General features: G+C 36.5%; 2 protein-coding genes across 2 annotated transcripts in view; both read right to left on the bottom strand.

Annotated features, from left to right (window-relative positions):
* Nucleotides 1-18,185, bottom strand: part of LOC149052016 (adhesion G protein-coupled receptor L4-like) — a 168,593-nt gene that overhangs the window by 148,360 nt on the left and 2,048 nt on the right. Inside the window, exons 4-8 of the mRNA XM_089209993.1 lie at nt 17,852-18,044; nt 17,320-17,427; nt 16,226-16,313; nt 2,040-2,130; nt 1,925-1,974 (exon numbers count right to left, since the gene is read on the bottom strand). Coding sequence (XP_089066119.1) covers nt 1,925-1,974; nt 2,040-2,130; nt 16,226-16,313; nt 17,320-17,427; nt 17,852-18,044 — 530 coding nt within the window. The remainder of the gene's footprint in view (nt 1-1,924; nt 1,975-2,039; nt 2,131-16,225; nt 16,314-17,319; nt 17,428-17,851; nt 18,045-18,185) is intronic.
* On the bottom strand, nt 11,609-15,008 carry LOC149052017 (adhesion G protein-coupled receptor D1-like). Its single transcript, XM_089210972.1, has 6 exons — nt 14,855-15,008; nt 14,037-14,389; nt 13,349-13,932; nt 13,040-13,160; nt 12,692-12,733; nt 11,609-12,567 (listed from the first exon to the last, which is right to left on the bottom strand). Exons 3-6 carry the CDS (start codon nt 13,399-13,401, stop codon nt 12,415-12,417), a joined length of 369 nt encoding a protein of 122 aa, XP_089067098.1. The 5' UTR covers nt 13,402-13,932; nt 14,037-14,389; nt 14,855-15,008; the 3' UTR covers nt 11,609-12,414.

Below are 18,185 nucleotides of genomic sequence, written 5' to 3'. Positions count from 1 at the left end.
ATTCATAAATACTTAATTTCCTTTTAAAATGGCAGAGAAAAAAATATTTAGCAGCAAGTAGTCCAGGTATACCAATCACAATCACCAACACCAATCATAAACTCACAACTTCAATGAAAGCCACAAAGGCGACGAATATCCAGATTAGGTTGTTAGTGGAGGAAAGCCAGCAACTAGACTCCGAGAAGAAAAAAGACAAGAAAGAAAGACAAATTGTCAGCAAATGAAATGATACCGACTCTAAACTGTATACAAAAATACAAAAGAAAGAGTGCAATGAAATGAATTAAAAAGAGAAGAGCAAGAAGAAACGGTTGAATTTTTCTCTTACTATTCATCACTCGTATAGCTTTGTAACCCCTTTTTCCCAGCAGCGATGCCAAGTGAAATGGCCACCATGATCATTGGAAGACCTACCCATAAAGATAAAGAAAAAAATCGAAGCAATTCGCTGGATGACAACACCATATTTGGCGATCCGAAAGCATGCATAATTACAGTTACCAGTGCGAGTTTTAAAATAATAAACTTACCCCATGAGATGACATGATACATGCACATCTTGGTGTTAATGTTGTAAACTTTCACAACGAAGAAGTAGAGATAAATTCCCTCGATCAGCATCCAACAGAAAGCGGCCATCAAAAAATACTGCATCAGGGCTGCTATGGCAACACAGGCAGCCTGTGTAAAGAAAGAGTTCGTACGATTCTGAACGTGCTCTTTTCGACAAGATATTTATGATGGAAATAGTAAATTCATTCTATGGATAGAACGAGAGGACACTAACTTTGTATTCTGTGGCGTTTATTCCAGCGAGGAAGATGATCTGTCCTGCTCCAAGGGAGATAGAAACACTCAGTCGAATTTGAGAGAGAGGTTGATGAATATCTCTGGTCAATTAATAGTAAAAACAAAAAGAATGAATTAGAGAAAAGCAACAACAAAAATAAAAGCAACACATTGAAGGAGCAAAGAATCACAAAGAACAACAAGATTGAATTAAAAATATAGAAAAATATAGCTTAAGATATAAAATAAATCTTGACAGCAAAGGAAAGAAAAAAAATTAGTATATAGCTCCAGAAAGGATAAAAAAGGAAAATGTATCGAGGAAAAAGTCTAAACCCCAAACAAGTTATAAACCCTGAAACCATGAGCTGTTCAAGCGCTCTTGATGAGGCATGAAATGAAGTTTAAATTTGTAAATTATCCGACATGCATGTTCTTGTTTGCATGGAGACCTGCAATGAGATCGTTTTTCTCACCAACATAGTTGAGGAGAGTTACGAATCGACCTAATTAATATTCGGGTATACTACTTACGTGTGGCAAGAATAAAGTATTAACGTTAAAAGTATCCCGACGATGGAAAGGCTGAGTCCCACGTAGGTGATAGTTTTCAGAATTGTTTTGTCCTCCTCGGTGAGCTGCTACAAAAAAAAAAAAAGAGAAAAGTAGAAAACGAAAGGACAACATAATACGAGCCCATAAAACTTTTGAGTAAGATAAAAATTATTTGGTTGCCTTTGTGCTACCGTCGTAGTCCATTAAGACGGCAAAATGCGTCAAATGATTGCAGCTGCAAACTGTTTCTTCTGAGTTACTTTTTGATGTAACTACATGGCATCCTTCCTCTGAAAAGCTGTCACACATGAAAAAAAGTAAGTCAACAAAGCGCACAAAATTATTCCTCGTCTGGCGACGAGGTAATGTTTGATAATTTTGCGCTAAGTTTTCCCTCCATCTTGGGAGAATATTTCAATCGAACCTCTCCTCTCTAAAAATAACAACATGTTGGCTTCCAGGAAAGTGTTAACCTGCCCAAAAGTATCTGATTAAGAAAGTTCATTCATTCTCCTCCATACTTAATTAATTTGAGAAGGGATATATACTTTACAATAATATATTGTAGTTTTTTTACCTTTCGCTTAAGCCACTCCAAAACATACAGTGCTTCTCTGTTGTCAAAACCTGAAAATAAATTTTATCAGTGAGAATAAATCAAAACAACGCATGACAGCTAATTTTCATATTACCTTTAGGTTTTTGAACTTAAGAATGACATTTTCTCGCAATTTCTCTGGCTTGGGGTCCATAGTTACGGCCATAATCCTGGAGTTGATATACCTGTAAGGAAATTGTATTTGAAGATGGACCAGAGCCAAGGAAGCAACATTATATACTTTTGGTAGATTTAAGTAAGGTAGAGTGGTCAGAGACAATCAGGGAGTCTTTCTAAGTTCAGTTTCGTTGAATTTGATCTCATGTGTTGTCGTGTTATGTGCTTTTGGCGGTAAACAACATGGGGGATATGAAAATAACGTCACCTTTGGTTGTCTGTTTCACTCCTGATGTCTTGATCCGTCAGAAGTAGGTCATGCAGATTCTTGTACACAAACGCAACTACCAATGATCCTTAAAACCCCCCAAGAATCAATAGAAAAAGTTATCAAACAACAACAGCAACAAAAAAAACCCCACAAAATTAAAATTTTTATCACGCGCGAGATATGTGACATTGGAAGGATGGCGATTGATTAAAGAAACTAGATTGTGTAAACTCAAGCTCACTTTGTACTACACCTTAATTTATCCTTATATCGTCTATTGTAACTGTGCCTGGTCGTCCAAAAGCGAGCTGTGCGGGCTATCACCAACTCAGACTATCGAGCCCATTCCGCTCCTTTATTCTCCAAACTAGGAATTTTAGATATTTTCCAAGTCAATACGTTTGAAATCGCCAAATTCATGTTTTATTATAGAAATAACTTATTGCTTCCATTGCTTCTCAATCTTTTTGTAACAAATAGCCAAATTCACAACTATGGTACCAGAACAGCCAGTAATTATCGAACGCATTTGTGCCGAACAAATCTCAAGCAGTTTACAATTCTTTACCAAGGTCCTAAAATTTGGAACTCTCTTCCTGTTTCAGTCACTCGTTCGTCAAACCATCTAAGTTTTAAGACGAAAATGCAAGAGTTTTTACTAAAATAATCCTTGAATTGGCCTAGCCGCACATTCGCAGCACTTTTTCTTTACTTTATTTATTAATGTAAGTGAGGTGGCTCTCCCATAAGCCCGGTGGCTTCCTGAGTCTCCTTGCCTTCTAGCTATAACCGCTGTAAATAATTTTTTTTTGTATTATGTAAATAAGGCAAATAAAATATGATGATATGATGATGATGATGAACTAATGAAGCACATTTTTATGAAGCTTTATTTCAACACAAAAATTCGATTAGAGCAAGCAAGGTAGTGAAAAGTTGTACAGTTAACAGGCTGGTTAATACGAACCATTTTCCTGAAAATTTGAAGACGCGATATCGATCCTCGCTTGCCATGGTTGTTCCTCAAAGTGGAAGTCACTCGCATTCTGGCGATGGACTTTTTGAATGACCAAACCTGAATGACCAAAAAAAAACGGTCAATGATAAATGAAAGCACTTTCGGTGTAATTTACAATAGCACATCTACACAAACATGCGTTTTACAGAGTACACAAAATATGTCATAATCTTATCGGATGGAAGTGTATTTTTTGTATCTTATTCGCCCCAACGACTATTCGACAATTTCAACTATTTTAAAATGTTTTTTCAATGTAAGACTGATTAAACAGTGAGTAGTGCTGCACTGACTCAAACTGTGAAAACTCACTTCGTTCCTTGAACCGTTTCGTTGGAGAATTATAGAGTTCATAGGGAAGTTTTTACGAGTGCGGTAAAAAATCTTGCGATTATTTGTATCGCAGACGATAGGCCAATTTTGAGCTCAGTGTATATAGTATGAAGTAAGCGGAAAGTATTTGCAAGATTTGTCAATTTCAGTAAGTAAAGTATTACTCATCAATCTATTATTTAAGAAAAGTTTCAATAAACAGGGCGAGAAGAAAGGTTTCACAATTTGAAGGATTCTGATTCTCTCTTGTTTTTCAAGAATACCTTTAATTTCCTTCTTCACCGCAAAAAATCAAAGTATCAAACAAATTGAAAGAATAGATGAATCGATAACATTCAACGATAACATTTCATAAAGGTTGGGCTTATAACAACCCATCGGTGAGTCAGGAAGTCAGTACGAAACAGAGGAATATACTTTGAAACTAGACAGGTTTAGAGGCTGCAATCTCACCCATTGTTGGGGAAAAGATCCTTTCTGAAGGTCTCGTTTCATTCAGGTGTCGCTTGCTATAATTAAGAGCAAAGTTCTCGACGGCCTCTGCCACCTCAAAGATGGATTTTTTCAGTGTTTTAGCCTCTTCTATGTAGGCCTTGTTTTTTGTGACGTTCTTGATATTTAAGGTGAAATCTTCAAAGACAGTTACAGCCTCCTACAATTACATAAAATATTTCCAGGTCATTAACCAACCAGTCTCATGTAAACAATTAATGTTAAGAATGCGGAAAGAGTCTAGCGGGAGGCCCCAAATGGTTTCCAGGGTATTCATCGGCTAAAGAACTCTTAGAAGTAATCAAAGTTAAAAAACCTTTAAGTCATATAAAATTAGATACCTGTATGGAAGTCTTTCTATTAATATTTATTCCGCCAAATTTTGAAATATAATCCTTCGCCTAAAATAAAAAAAGATAATGTCTCTCACGTTTGTAAACAGAAGAGATCCTGAAAACCGACATGTATAAAACGGTAAATGACTATTTAAAAAACATACAAGCTTCTCAACTGGCGATAGCGATGGCGATGGCGATGGCGATGGCGATGGCGATGGCGATGGCGATGGCGATGGCGATGGCGATGGCGATGGCGATGGCGATGGCGATGGCGATGGCGATGGCGATGGCGATGGCGATGGCGATGGCGATGGCGATGGCGATGGCGATGGCGATGGCGATGGCGATGGCGATGGCGATGGCGATGGCGATGGCGATGGCGATGGCGATGGCGATGGCGATGGTGATGGCGATGGCGATGGCGATGGCGTTTTGGCTGTGAAGGCGACGAGGTTGCTGTAGATATTGATGAATCTTAAGAAAAATATTGATTAAGACCACATCATAAAAAAACGCCTGAGCATTACACAAAAATGCAAACGGAAAGCGGAGTAATAAAATGGCCGCTACGAACGATCAAAACTCTTAAATGCACTAATTTTTTTAATTGGTTATAACGAACACTGTTATTGTTTCCTTTATATTTTTGTCGTCTTTCGCACACGACTTGTATGGTCGATGCTCAAATAGGGCTGTATGGATGTTAATCGAAAACTAGACGCTAAAATATTTTTAAATGAAATAATAGTGAAATAATGCATCCCTTAATCACTGGTTTAACTTATAATACAAGTACACATCTTCCCCACTTCTTGTCATTTCAACTCGCCCCTATGAGGCTTGGAAAATGCCACGCAAATCGCAAAATATGCGCGCGTATTAATTGTTAATTAACCACCGAATATGATGTGTTCATTTCATATTTTATCTTGAACTGTTCCCGATGAATTTACTGCTCCTTTTTAGATTTTTTAGTTTAACCTTGATCGATTTGCCTTTTTTATTTGAATAATTTGTTGGATTTGTTTTAAGGTGTAACGCGCGAAAATGATAAGGAGGCTCCTTGTCCAGGCCTTGAAATATTTCAATTTCGCGAGAGTATTTTCCGAGGCCAGCATCTATCTGAACTTTTGATGTTATGAAATTTCATCGCGTTACTTAAATTTTTCAGTCCAAAAGAATGTGGCCCATGTTTTTTTTCTCAAGGAAAAAGAAACGCACAACCCAAAGTGAAACTTGCATTTTTTAGCAAACGTAACAACCTAAGTGAATATTAATTGAAAACGTGACTCTAGCCTTCTTGCATATTTAGTTTTCGTGTTACAGCGGTTTTTACTTTCTGGCCGGAACACCCTAAGAATCTTTTATATATAAGAACTGGGTCGCACTTCGGAAAAGTTCTCCAAATTGTATTTACTTTGCGGTTGAAACGTGTCTTCGAGGGACATTTGATTTGAAGAACTGATTGAAAGAGTGAGTTGTTTATACCTTTGTCCATCAGTTAACCCAGGTGAATTTCCTTCACGTTTGGGAAAATTAAGAAACATTGGGGCACAAATACGCAGTTAACACTTACACTTGGATATAGCTGTCCACTGTGTGTCGTGGTGACCCTTTCCATACGCGTTTTTCTTTTTACAGTCTATTATACAGATGTAATGTGGTCTTACCTTTGGGCATTTCACAAATATATGGCAAAGTCTGACTGTCGTTAAGGTCTTGGGTTACGAAGTGGCCTTGTGGCTTCTCCTTGACTAACATTGCCTTATTTCTGCCCCCACTTAGTAGATCTCCCCAGTGGTCTTCCACTCACCCTGGTCCAACTCCCGTTCTCTCTTACCAAACTGATGTGCCACCCTTCTTCAGTGTTGTCATGAATCTCACTTTTGATAAAGTTCCATTCTTCTTCGGTTTCAATGGAAATTAAATCACCACCGCGTTTCTCGCAACTGCTTCTGCTCATGTCCCATGTTCGATCCGTACGATTAAAGCTGTAGCAGGAACTTTTAAAACAAGCATTTGTGCTGTCGATTGATTACAGGAGAAAAGAAAAATAGCTTTAGGAGACGAAATCTTTAGAACCTTAAATTAATGTGGTCACTTTACTTTATTTGTACATGTAAAATAATAAAATATAGAGACATTTTAACTATTTTTCTGTTTCTCGTATATCTGTTATGAACCTTTCCCTAGTAAAAAAATAAGCTCGATATCTCTTCTTAAAGTATAATTTAAAAACGTTTTTAATCGAAATCACCCTCATTAACCTCAGCTTGATAGCAGCGGTTCTATTATTTATGCTGCCGGTTTGTTACTTCTTATTCAACGACTTGTAAATATATCAGAATATAACCCTTCCCTCTTTTGGGCCAAATATTGTTTTAAGTGACACATATATACCAGAGAAAAATCGCAACCCACCTCCTCTCACAGATAGCACCATCAAAGTCTGGATAGCTGAAGTACAAATGCGACAAAATAAATTTAGTTTTTTTTTTTATTATTTTCACTAAATATACTTTCGTGTCATCAAAATAACCAGTTTGCATCGCAACTACCGATGTTTGAGGGGGCACACAGTATTCCTTTATCGAATTCAATTTGCTGAATAGAGTGACTGAAGAAGTCTCCTATTTGTAGTTATCTAAGGAAATCCACAGATAAGTACTACAATAAACTGATGAGAATTTATAGTCAAGTTTTTGTCTGTGCTTCTTGAGTGCTAAGTGCTTTAAAACAGATGAGATAAATGTAAAAAAAATAAGATACTTTATTAACCACCATTGCAGCCATAGGCTGAATTACGGGATATTTACAAATACTGATGATAACAAAAGAGAGAATAAGAAAAATTATCTACATCTTATAGACATGACTAAAAATAAAACTGTTCTTCAAACGCTCGGTTTTACATAGGGGGAGAGTGAAATCACTTTTGCGTCTCAGTGCATATTTACAACTCTTCCTTTGGGGGAAGGAGGCTATGGAGATTGTGGGTGGGGTTACAGACGATCTCGTCAAACAGATCGATTGAAATCTTTTCTCTCCTCTCATGAAGTTTCGGTAGGTCAACTGTTTCTAGTGCTACACTATATGAAAGGTCAGGATAGATGATTCTGAATGCCCTTCTTTGGATCCGTTCCAAATCTTCACTGATGTAGTTTGGTAGAGAACGATGGAATACAGGACTTGCGTATTCCAGGACGGGCCTAATACATGTCACATAGAATTGCACTAGTTCACTTGGTGCCACTCTAGATCTCTTGAGTTGACGTCAAAAGTAGAGACGAGAGGAACATTTTCTAATTAGTTCAGAGGTGTGCATGTTCCACTTTAAATCATGGCTAATGGTCACGCCTAGCAATTTGGCACTGATGACTAATTCGAGGGGTTTGCCATTTAGAACTAGGGGTTCGAAATCGTGGTTGCTGTTGGAAAAGCCAATTCGAAGTTCTTTGCACTTGACCTCATTCAGTTGGAACCCATCGAGACTCGCTTGTCTCGAAAGGTCATCCACAGCGAGCTTAGACAGGATAGGCGTGAGGGAAATCAGACGGAGGTGCTTGTTAATGTCATTAATAGGCCTTTGTTTTGGCACCGGGACAACGTCAGCCTCTTTACATTCAAGAATACATTCAAGGTTTCTCTATTTGTTTTTTTAATAAAGAATTCGTTAAATTCCTCACGCGTTACTGTCAATTTTCAAAACAGAAAATTTCCAAAGGGGATAACAATGTCATCAGCATGCTTAATACTCTCATAAAGTACGCTAAAATAAGCCAATCAGAATCCCTGTTAGAATGGGTTAAATAATCTGATTGGTTGAACAAGACTAAAGCTTTTCAAAATGTCAAACCATCAAAGTTCACAATATGGAATAATTCACAAACTGAAATACTTCGGCAGGTGGAATTTACACTTCCCTGAAGGTTTTTAGTCTGCATGCAGAATCTGAAGGTGAAACATTCGGCGAAATCCGGCCGAATTGTGACACAAAAACATCCAAGTTTTTACACATGACAACTGGAAAACAAAATTCTTAAGACACCTTGTTCCATGAATGAACAACAGCCGAATTCACAGGAACATCAAGACTGCTCGGGATGACAACGCCGTAAAACTACACTGCTGTGAGTTCCACTCAAAGCATCGGAAGGGATATCAGAGAAAGCTATTATTTGTTCACTAATTATAAATGAACACCAATTTGCTTTTAATTGTTGGAATTATGTCATTTTACACATCTTGAATGCTTGTTACTTTCTCGTCCGTTTTTTCGTAACTGTCATATTTATATGCTAATTTTTGTAATTAACAAGGAATTAAAAAAAAAAAAAAGACTTCGGTGAGGTCGAGCGCTCGTTCCTTTTTTTCACTAATTTTTGTTACAAAATCTATATGGAAAAACTTGACATAAAATATAAATGATTGCAAGTAACTTTAGCTAATGAGCTTCTACTGATCATCGCCTATCGGTCTAATTGGCTGGAAATGATATTTCATCTTTAAAAAAAATGGAATAAAAACAAGGGTCAGATGTTTGAGGTACGTAGGTGAATAAAACATCTACCACTTCAATTTTCTCCCAGCCCCGGTTAAACTGTTGAAAAACTTTGCATCTGTTTAACCTCATACGAATTCAAGTTGAACCAAGTTATAAGGTTCGTTTGCTAGAAAAATACATGAAAGCGAGCGGTTTCATGAGCCGTTTAGCGCAAAAGATAGGATAGCTACAAAAATATTTTGTCGTGTAATCCTTATTGAAGGCATTCAGACACACCTCCATGACGCCTAAAATTATAAATTACAATGACTGCCGCACGAATGAGCCCTTCTGGCCTACTTTTTTCGAATTATTTTGCATCTTACGGAAAATGGATAAATACCAGAAAACCAATGCTAAAAATCCGTTTATTTTGGAGATAATCTGGAAGCCTATAGCATATATCTGTAGAGCTTGGAACGTTTTGTCATTAGAATGCCTAATAAACACAACATGAAATTAATTTTTAGCAGTTGGATTTGCCTACGTGTCGCGGGAAGTTTTCAAGTCGATATGAATCGTTTGCAAATGATAGTCAAGTGCTTGGCTTTCATTGCTTATGATAAACTAACAGAAATATTAAAGGTAATACTTACCAAACGCACAACTTATAAAAAGGGTTTTTGTCATTTTGCAGGATTCAGTTTCCCTCTCCATCAAACCCCAGATAGAGATCCACGGACGAAAGTTATTGTATTTGGGGGCAGTAAATAAAAGGAAATTTCTTCAAGTATTTAAAAATCATTGGTAGGAGCTAGAATAAATGCAAATGATAACACTCGGTCGACAGTTCATGACATGAGTCATCATTTTTTTTTCACTTTTTTCAATAGATAGACTTATAGACTGAAAGAAACTTGCACCAGGTGTAAAGCATTGGCTTTCTTCATAAGATGGAGAATTTAACAGGACAAAAACACTTTTATTATTTTCAAATTCTACGGAAATGTTGTATTACTCACTGGCGGCTGACGTGTGTGTCCCATCTGTTCGTACAAATAAACGAAAATTACTTTTTAGTTTGCAACTCGTAGATGAAATGCTGCCGCGGGATAGGTTTAACCTCGTATGTCATTAATTATTCGCACATGTATTAATTAACATTTATTATTTACAAAACCCCAAGTCAAAGGATGCCTTCTTAAAGCGTGAGTTAAATATCACTTTAATAGGGTTGATCATCAATTGGACAGAAAACCAACGGCAACTCACGGCTTATAGTCAAGCCTTCAGCTTGCAAAACAAATCCCTCCCCCACCCTTCCCCCCTTCTACGGTAAAAGCGTCATGAAGACCATCGCCTCTGAGTCCATCTCTTTGAATGCTAACCTTTTCCATTCAGGCTCTAAGTTCCAGTCTAGGCCCAGTCATTGTTATGTGTTCCGTGGGGAGGAAAATCCCTTCTTCAAGTGCCTCTCTCATCACCATCTATAGTGTTCGCCCATAATATAATGGCAAGATGATTCTCAAATAGTCCTTAGTCTCATCCGCAATGTATTGAGTCAGTCGCCACTTGAAGCGTTTATACCTATCACATTTGACCAGTGTAGAGGAATAATTTCGTGCATTTCAGAATCATTTCCTTTGCTTACTTTCTTCTGAAGAAGTATGGTAGTGTCAGTAGCCTTATATGCTAATTTATAAACAGGTATGACCTTATAATAGAATGTTGTCGATTGTTTTGTCGTGTTTCCATTAGCTGAGCTAGTGGAAACACATATCGCGCATATCACGTTGCGGCATAAACTGAGCTGGAAAAAGACTGCTCAAATATCCCTTAATCTCTTTGCAGCGCTCGAGGCCCATTAAGGAAAAAGTAAAGCTTGAAAGATAAATTTTTGCAATTTGTTTTTCTGGCAAAGATAATACTTAAGTTGTAACCTACGCTGTGAGTGCGTCAATTCCTATGGTGAATATTTCTCTTTGCCCCTTTGAAAGTAGGGGAAGAAATGTACGTATGCTATTTTTATCCGATTCTATTTTTTTCTGGTCACATGTCAAAACCATAATTTTGTTCAAGAAGTGTTCACAAGAACAAGAAACATTAATTTGGAGGGATGCAATAGCATATGTCTCACTTGTATTGACGTTTAGAAATGGGGCTCATTTAATTAACTAACATATTTATTACTGCGCTTCGTTCCTTTAAATTGTCTACTGTGTGCAATTTTTCTTCGATCGCTTTGAAATGAAGTTTTCTCCAGTTTTGGTTACCATGGCTCCAATTTTAAATATCAGAACTCATCGGTACATTTACAATTCGAAATAGAAATACTTATCTAAGGAATGCAGAGAATAAGGATTGAAAAATTCAAGTGATCTTTAATCCTTTAACTCCCATGAGTGACCAAGACAGAATTTCTCCTTACAGTATCAATACAATATCGATCAGACAGGTTATGAGAACGAGGAAAAATTTAAGTTTGAGGATTTTCTGGTGATACAGTACCAAATTCTCAGAAGTAGCAGCTGAGAATTGTATGGCAGACAGTGAGGAGAATTAAAAATGAGATCTTGGGCATTAAAGGGTTAAAATATGTAATCTCTCAGAATTTCTTTCTTTTTTAACATAGTTATTTATTCATTAACTCGGCATCATCTATCTATTCATCTGTTTATTCATAAGTAATAACATTAGATGTTGGACGAGGCTGCTAATATTACAGTAACAAGATACTGTTTGACAAGTATCTTCTCTGATATGAAACTTGAAAGTATCATGTAGAAAGCGTTAAAATGTAGCGCACCAGGATTGAAAGGAGGCAGTTAAATGTGTCTTGGAACTAAACAGTGTTAATGAAAGAAGAATTTGTAATAATTTCATGCCATGAGTTCATTGAACTTCCAAAGTAGATGTAATCTTTAATGAAAGTCACTTAATAACAGACGAGCCAGACCAACCTGTAGTTACGATAATTTGATCCTTAGTGAGGACAACTTAGCATGTAGCTAACAAAAGATCTTTAGCAAGTTCATGTATGCGATGTTCTGGAAGGCCATTAAGATAAAAAATAGCACTTGCAGCTGGTGAATTGCTAAAACAATAAACAAGAGAACAATCTCACTTAATAATAATAAAATAATAATAATAATACTAATAATAACAATAATAATAATTTTAACAATTTATTGACAGTATTTCTACTCGGTAGCTCTACATCCGTCCTACTAACTAAAAACTAGCGACTTACATAATGCATAATGCATTTAATGTTAATTTACTTTTACTACATTACATTTTAACAGCAGATTGAAACTCAGATCGATCGCCATCGGCTAATCGCTATTTACTACACGATCGTTCAATGCAATAGAATGTTATTGGCGGACAGTTAAATCCATTGACTTAAGTATAGTGCTAATTCAGTTTAACGTCACTGCGAGGCTGCAATTCAACTGCCCGTGCATCGCCGACGTCACTTGAATTGACCTGTGGGCTCTTCCTTGTAGAGTCCTCCTTATTTGAAGTAGTAAAAACCACGTTCATCTTTCTTTTCAATCGCTCTCTGATCTGCAGATAGACAAGCAACAAACGATACATTTTTTTCAAATTTCATTCAAATAGTTATTCATGATTAAACATTTGTGCTATAATGTGCACTTTCCTTATTCTTGACTTAGTTTTCTTTTCTTACCTGACTGTTTCGTAAGCCGTGTAGAACAAAAATCAGGAAACCCTGTTGCAGAGACATAATTTCAAAATAATTTTTTTACAATATTGCGCTTAGGTAGGAAGCGGTGGAGCGTGCGTTGTTTGGGTATCTCAGTGCACAATGCATATAATAATCGTCTTCAAGAATCAATATCTAATAGGTCTAACAAGACTGCTACGAATATATTTCGGGTCAAGTGAATAGTTAACAGGTTTTTAATTTTTTTTTTGTAATCATCTAATCATTGTAAAGGGTTCTCTCTTCGGTTAGAGCTGTGTAAATTGAACAATCTAGCTTGATGGGGTTTAAGAGTTTCAATCGGACACTCACCTGAGTAGAGTTGAGTATTGTGAAAATGTAAGCAAAAGCCTTTTGTATAGGCGAAAGAAGACCAAACAGCCACGTGACACCCAGTAAAGGAATCATCAGTGCGCAAGCTTTGATACCAATTCTAAGATCGACAACAAAATTGAAGGTGCATGCATAAGGGTTGATAATTTTTTTCGCAGTCTCATTAACAGGTATCGTAATAGCAAACTGGTCAAGGGATGAGGGAGCCGGGCGAACGTTGCCGTACTTACAGCTTGTTAAGGAAATTTGTTTTCATTATTTTTAATAATTTTGTGTTGTGAATCCTACCGTATTTGCTGAATATGGTCGTCTTCACCTGTTGGCTGCACCAAATTGGTCATCTCCTTTATGACTCGTACGAGTATCAAGATGTTGACCTATTAAAAATGCCATTAAAATCACTGAATTAAGTTTCTATACTTGGTAGTCGAGAAGCCAAGAGAATCTTAGTATAGAAGTTATTTGTTTAGTTTAGGTCGAACAAAGAAACATAGTGAGTCCAATAGAAAAATAGTGAGTAACTGTTTCGGTAAACCAAGCACGGTGAAATAAATTAATCATAAACTCACAACTTCGATGAACGTTACAAAGGAGATGAATATCCAGATCAGTTTGTTGGTCGAAGACAGCCAACAACTAATAAAATTGAAAGACAAGAATGAAAGTCATCAGAATGAATTAAAAAAAAAACCCAAGGAAAAACGGAACAAGAAAAATAAAACGAACTTAACTTGATAGTGCGCGAGAGAGAGAAGAAAGGTAAAAAGTAACCTATTGATGTGTTTCTTACTATTTATCACTGACATAGCTTTGTATTCCTTCTTTCGCAGCAGCAATGCCAAGTGAAATGGCCATCATGATCATAGGGAAACCTACCCATAAATACAAAAAAATAAGTTCAAAGCACTTGACTTGATGACAACACCAATTGTACTACCTCCAATACATGTTGTAATAAAATAAGTCATGGAAATACCCCATGAGATGACGTGATACATGTGCATCTTGGTGTTGATGTTGTAAACTTTCACAACAAACAGGTAGAGGTAGATTCCCTCGACCAGCATCCAGCAAAAGGCAGCCATCAGGAAATACTACATCAGAGCTGCTACTGCGATACAAGCAGCCTGCAAAAGGAAATATGTTCTTTTTTTGTTTTTTGTTTTTTGTTTGTTTTGGGAGAAAGATTTGATTAATTAAATGAAAAGATCGGAGAAGCCTCTCACCGTGTGTTCTGTGGCGTTTACTCCTGCGAGAAAAATTAGCTGTCCAACTCCGAGGGACACAGAAAGACTCAATCGAATTTGAGACAGAGGTTGACGGACATCTCTGGTGAAATGAAAGATGGCGAAAAAAAGGAAAAACAAAAACCAGACATGGTTAAAAAAAAAAGCAAACATAATCAAAACAAAAATAATTCAAATGAAAAGTTAAGCAAAAAAAGAAAAACAAACAAAACAAAACAAACACCAAAAAAAAAAGTCAATCAAAAGCTTCAGAATCAAAAGGCAAATAAAAAGCCAAGTTATTATAGAATAAGAAAACATTAAGGACTGAGGAAAGAGACCATGCAATGTTAATGCTCTTCTAATTGAACATGAAATGTAAAGTAAATTGGCTATTTAATCGACTTACTTTACCTTAATTTCGGAGAGATTAAAAGGAACATTTTGGATAACTTAAAGTTACGTTTATTCCTTAGTTTTTTTCCTTTGTTGAGAAATTACAATCGATAGTAATTAGAAGAAGACTTGAGAATGTGTACTTCATCCATTATTTAGCCACCATACTTACGTAAAGAAAAAGTACAAGGCTGATGTTACAAGGATCCCGATGATCGACAAGCTTAATCCTACGTAGGTAATTATCTTCAACACAGTCTCCTCCTGTTTGGAAAGCTGTGTCACATAGCATAAAAAAAGAAAATAGAGACACGTGAATTAGCTCAATTAATTTACATGTATTACCAGCGCTGGAATAAGAACATACATATAATTGGTTACCTTTGTACCATCGTTGTAATCTAATAATACAGCAAAATGAGTCAAATGATTGCAGCTACAAACTGTTTCCTCTGAATTGCTTCTCGACGTAACTACATGGCATCCTTCGTCTGAAAATCCGTCAAAGCTGCAAAGGAAGCATAACCTCAGCAGGCAAGACGTAGTGTAGGAAATAGCCTTCCATGGTAGCAAAAGAGTGAATTTCATCAAAACCCTTTTGATTTCATAATATCGATTACATTATTGGCAGTTCATTATTAGTTTTAATAAGTCAAGGCGGAAACTATTTACAATACTTCCTTGTTAGGCATAGATTCAAACTTTGATCGGGTATATTCCAAATTTTTAGACAAAAGTTGTTGTAGATAGAAGGATTACAGCTTGGAAAAAATAATTTTAATAGAGGAAATCATCTTATCAAGACAAATTATGCGGGAAAATTAATGTTAAATAAAGGAAAAAATAATGAAACAACAATTCTAGGTAAAAGTGTCTTCCGCGACAATCGGAAAATAAGAGGACATTCGCAAATACAGCCAACATGCAACTGGACAACGAAATTCACGGAAAATATTGGCGGGAACATAGAGGCAAACGGACGACCAAACGAACAAGAAATTCTGAGAAAAGTAAATGACGCATTGCAATTTTTTACCTTTCGCTGAAGCCTCTCCAAAACATGCAATTCTTCACCCTTTCTTCTATCTGAAAATAAAATCATCGTGGTGAGATGAAATAAAACAGCGCATTCCAAATAATCTTTCTTTACTTTCATGTTATTTAATGTTGCTTACCTTTATGTTTTTGAACTTCAAGACGACATTTTCTGGCAATTTTTTTGGTTTAGGTTCCATTGCTGCCATTATTATTCTGCTACCCAAATATCTGTGTACAAAACGATTCGAAAATGAACCAGAATGGGACACAAATATGGTGGTTTAAAAGAATGGTAGCAGTGGTGACGATACAAAACTATTTGCATATCTTAGCCGATATTCTCTACGTAGGGAAGATAACGCCAGTCGACGCTATCCAGCAGATAAGTGTTAACAAAATGTTTTGCTCTATCTGCCGGATAGCGAATTATTCAGTGGATAACGTTAATCACCCTTCGAACAACCAGGGCCAGGTGTTTTGAGCACAAAGAAGACAATATTCTTACCTTGTGCTTCCTGTTCCATTCCTGTTGGGTTGACTTTTCGGCAGTATGTCTTGCAGATTCTTATATACACACCCGACGACCACTGATCCTAGAAAAGGTAAATCTATGTATTTCCTTCAGGCTATAAAACAAATAAACCCGATAAATACAGGTTTTGGAAGCAAAGCCTGAAAAACTTGTGAACTGTCCTCCGTGAGAAATTACGTCAACGCTGTTTAATTGTAATCTGGTGTCGATACCTGTAACAATATTTCCAGACGATGAAACCTCTGCCTAACTGAAAAACTCTACATTATTAAAGCCGACAAAGCAAGCAACCTTAACAAAACAGCTCAATTAATTTCTAAATGCTGCCATGAGAACAAATACTCCCTAGTGAACATCGACATCAGATTACAACAGACTTACTAATTAAAAAATAACGTTATTTAAAAGTTCCTTCTGTTAGTGTCATATGCAACACAAACTTTCTTTTCGGAACAGAAACTATTCAAACAGCACGGAACTATCAAAGCAGATCTGGACACTCAAAGACAACAACACCAATTTTGCAATTAACTGGAGTATTTTAGCGACCGCCCCGGCCTACAGCAACAAAAGCAAGCGCCACTTGTGCCTCACAGAAAAACTTTACTTAGTTAGAGCTAAGAAGCCGTTTTTATTAAACAAAAAAACAGATCTCATTTCTAAATGCCGCCACGAGAATAAGTTTTACTCAGAAAATTTCACAAGCCACCAGCAATAGCTCTATAGAATCTTTTTTTCCACACATAGATCAGATCATCACACTAGTGAATTAATTAGCTACTTATCTAATTTGTATATAAGGAGGCATTCATTCATTGAATAAAGTTCTGTCTGACGAACGCTTAGGCTCGAAACCCAGAGTCACAGAGAATCGATGCGTCCTCTTTAATTCTTTAACTTATGTATAGTTAGCTCTGCTACCACAGCATCGAACACTTTATGCAAAGGTAGACACTACCCTCATATTTATATATATTTATATATATATATATATATATATATATATATATATATATATTTTTTTTTTTTTTTTTTTTTTCAGACTGAAGACAACAGGTAATACAAACCGTTATCTGCAAAATTTGAAGAGGCAATATTGATGTTCGTTTGCCATTCGTGATCGTCGAGGTAAAAGTCACTTGCATTTTGGCGGTAGGCCATTTGGACTTCCAGCACTGAAGGACAAAAAAATACACTTCCCGCATATGGATGAATACGATTAAAAATTGAAGAATTAAGAGACAGACTAGATCCAACATGAGCGTTTGTAAATTACTCAGGACCCACTCAGCTGTTCTGATGCCAATTGGCGCTCACCTAAAGTTAAATTCTGATCCGGGTTTCTTTATTCCTTCGTTCAAAAGCCATTTTGAGATAATTTTCTTCACTCTTTTTGAAGAGTCAAACAATCATCAAGATTATAGTCAATCAGACTTCACATGAATCCTCGACTATCTAAACTTAGCTCAGAACAACCCAGCCCAGTTGTAAAAGTCATTATCCTATTTAGGAGATAAAGTGTCAGTCACTCAGACCGTGAATAAGCATCGACGAAGAATTTTATTCACAAATCTGATAAGTGGTGGTGTTTTTACTCACCCATTTTGTGGCTTACAATCTTTATTGGAAGGTGATGCTTGCCATAATTAAGAGCAAATTTCTCGAAGGCGACAGCCACATTAAAGATGGATTCTCTTCCTTTTTGAAACTCGTCTATGGCAAACTGGCCTTCATGAAGTTTTGTCATATTTTCAAAGCTGACGATGAAGTTTTCAAACACGTTTACAGCCTCCTGAAATCACGTAAAACAATTTTATCCATGTGATTTTCAATAATATTATAGGGATCTATGTCAAACGTGTGGTTCTAATTATTTATAACGTTGTTTTGTTACAAGTAGATATCCTTTTGCCATGTATCTGTTTAATAACAG

Source organism: Pocillopora damicornis, chromosome 1, assembly GCF_964200805.1.
Source record: "Pocillopora damicornis chromosome 1, jaPocDami1.2, whole genome shotgun sequence".
NCBI classification, from domain to species: Eukaryota; Metazoa; Cnidaria; class Anthozoa; order Scleractinia; family Pocilloporidae; genus Pocillopora; species Pocillopora damicornis.
Note: the sequence above shows the minus strand (reverse complement) of the source record. Positions and strands in the feature narration are given on the sequence as shown.

Coding starts and splice junctions, on each gene's coding strand:
- LOC149052017 (XM_089210972.1), bottom strand. CDS start 13,401: ATGACCAATTTGGTGCAGCCAACAGGTGAAGACGACCATATTCAGCAA. Junction 13,161..13,348: donor GACCATATTCAGCAAATACG/GTAGGATTCACA, acceptor TGTCGATCTTAG/AATTGGTATCAAAGCTTGCG. Junction 12,734..13,039: donor CAATACTCAACTCTACTCAG/GTGAGTGTCCGA, acceptor TCTCTGCAACAG/GGTTTCCTGATTTTTGTTCT.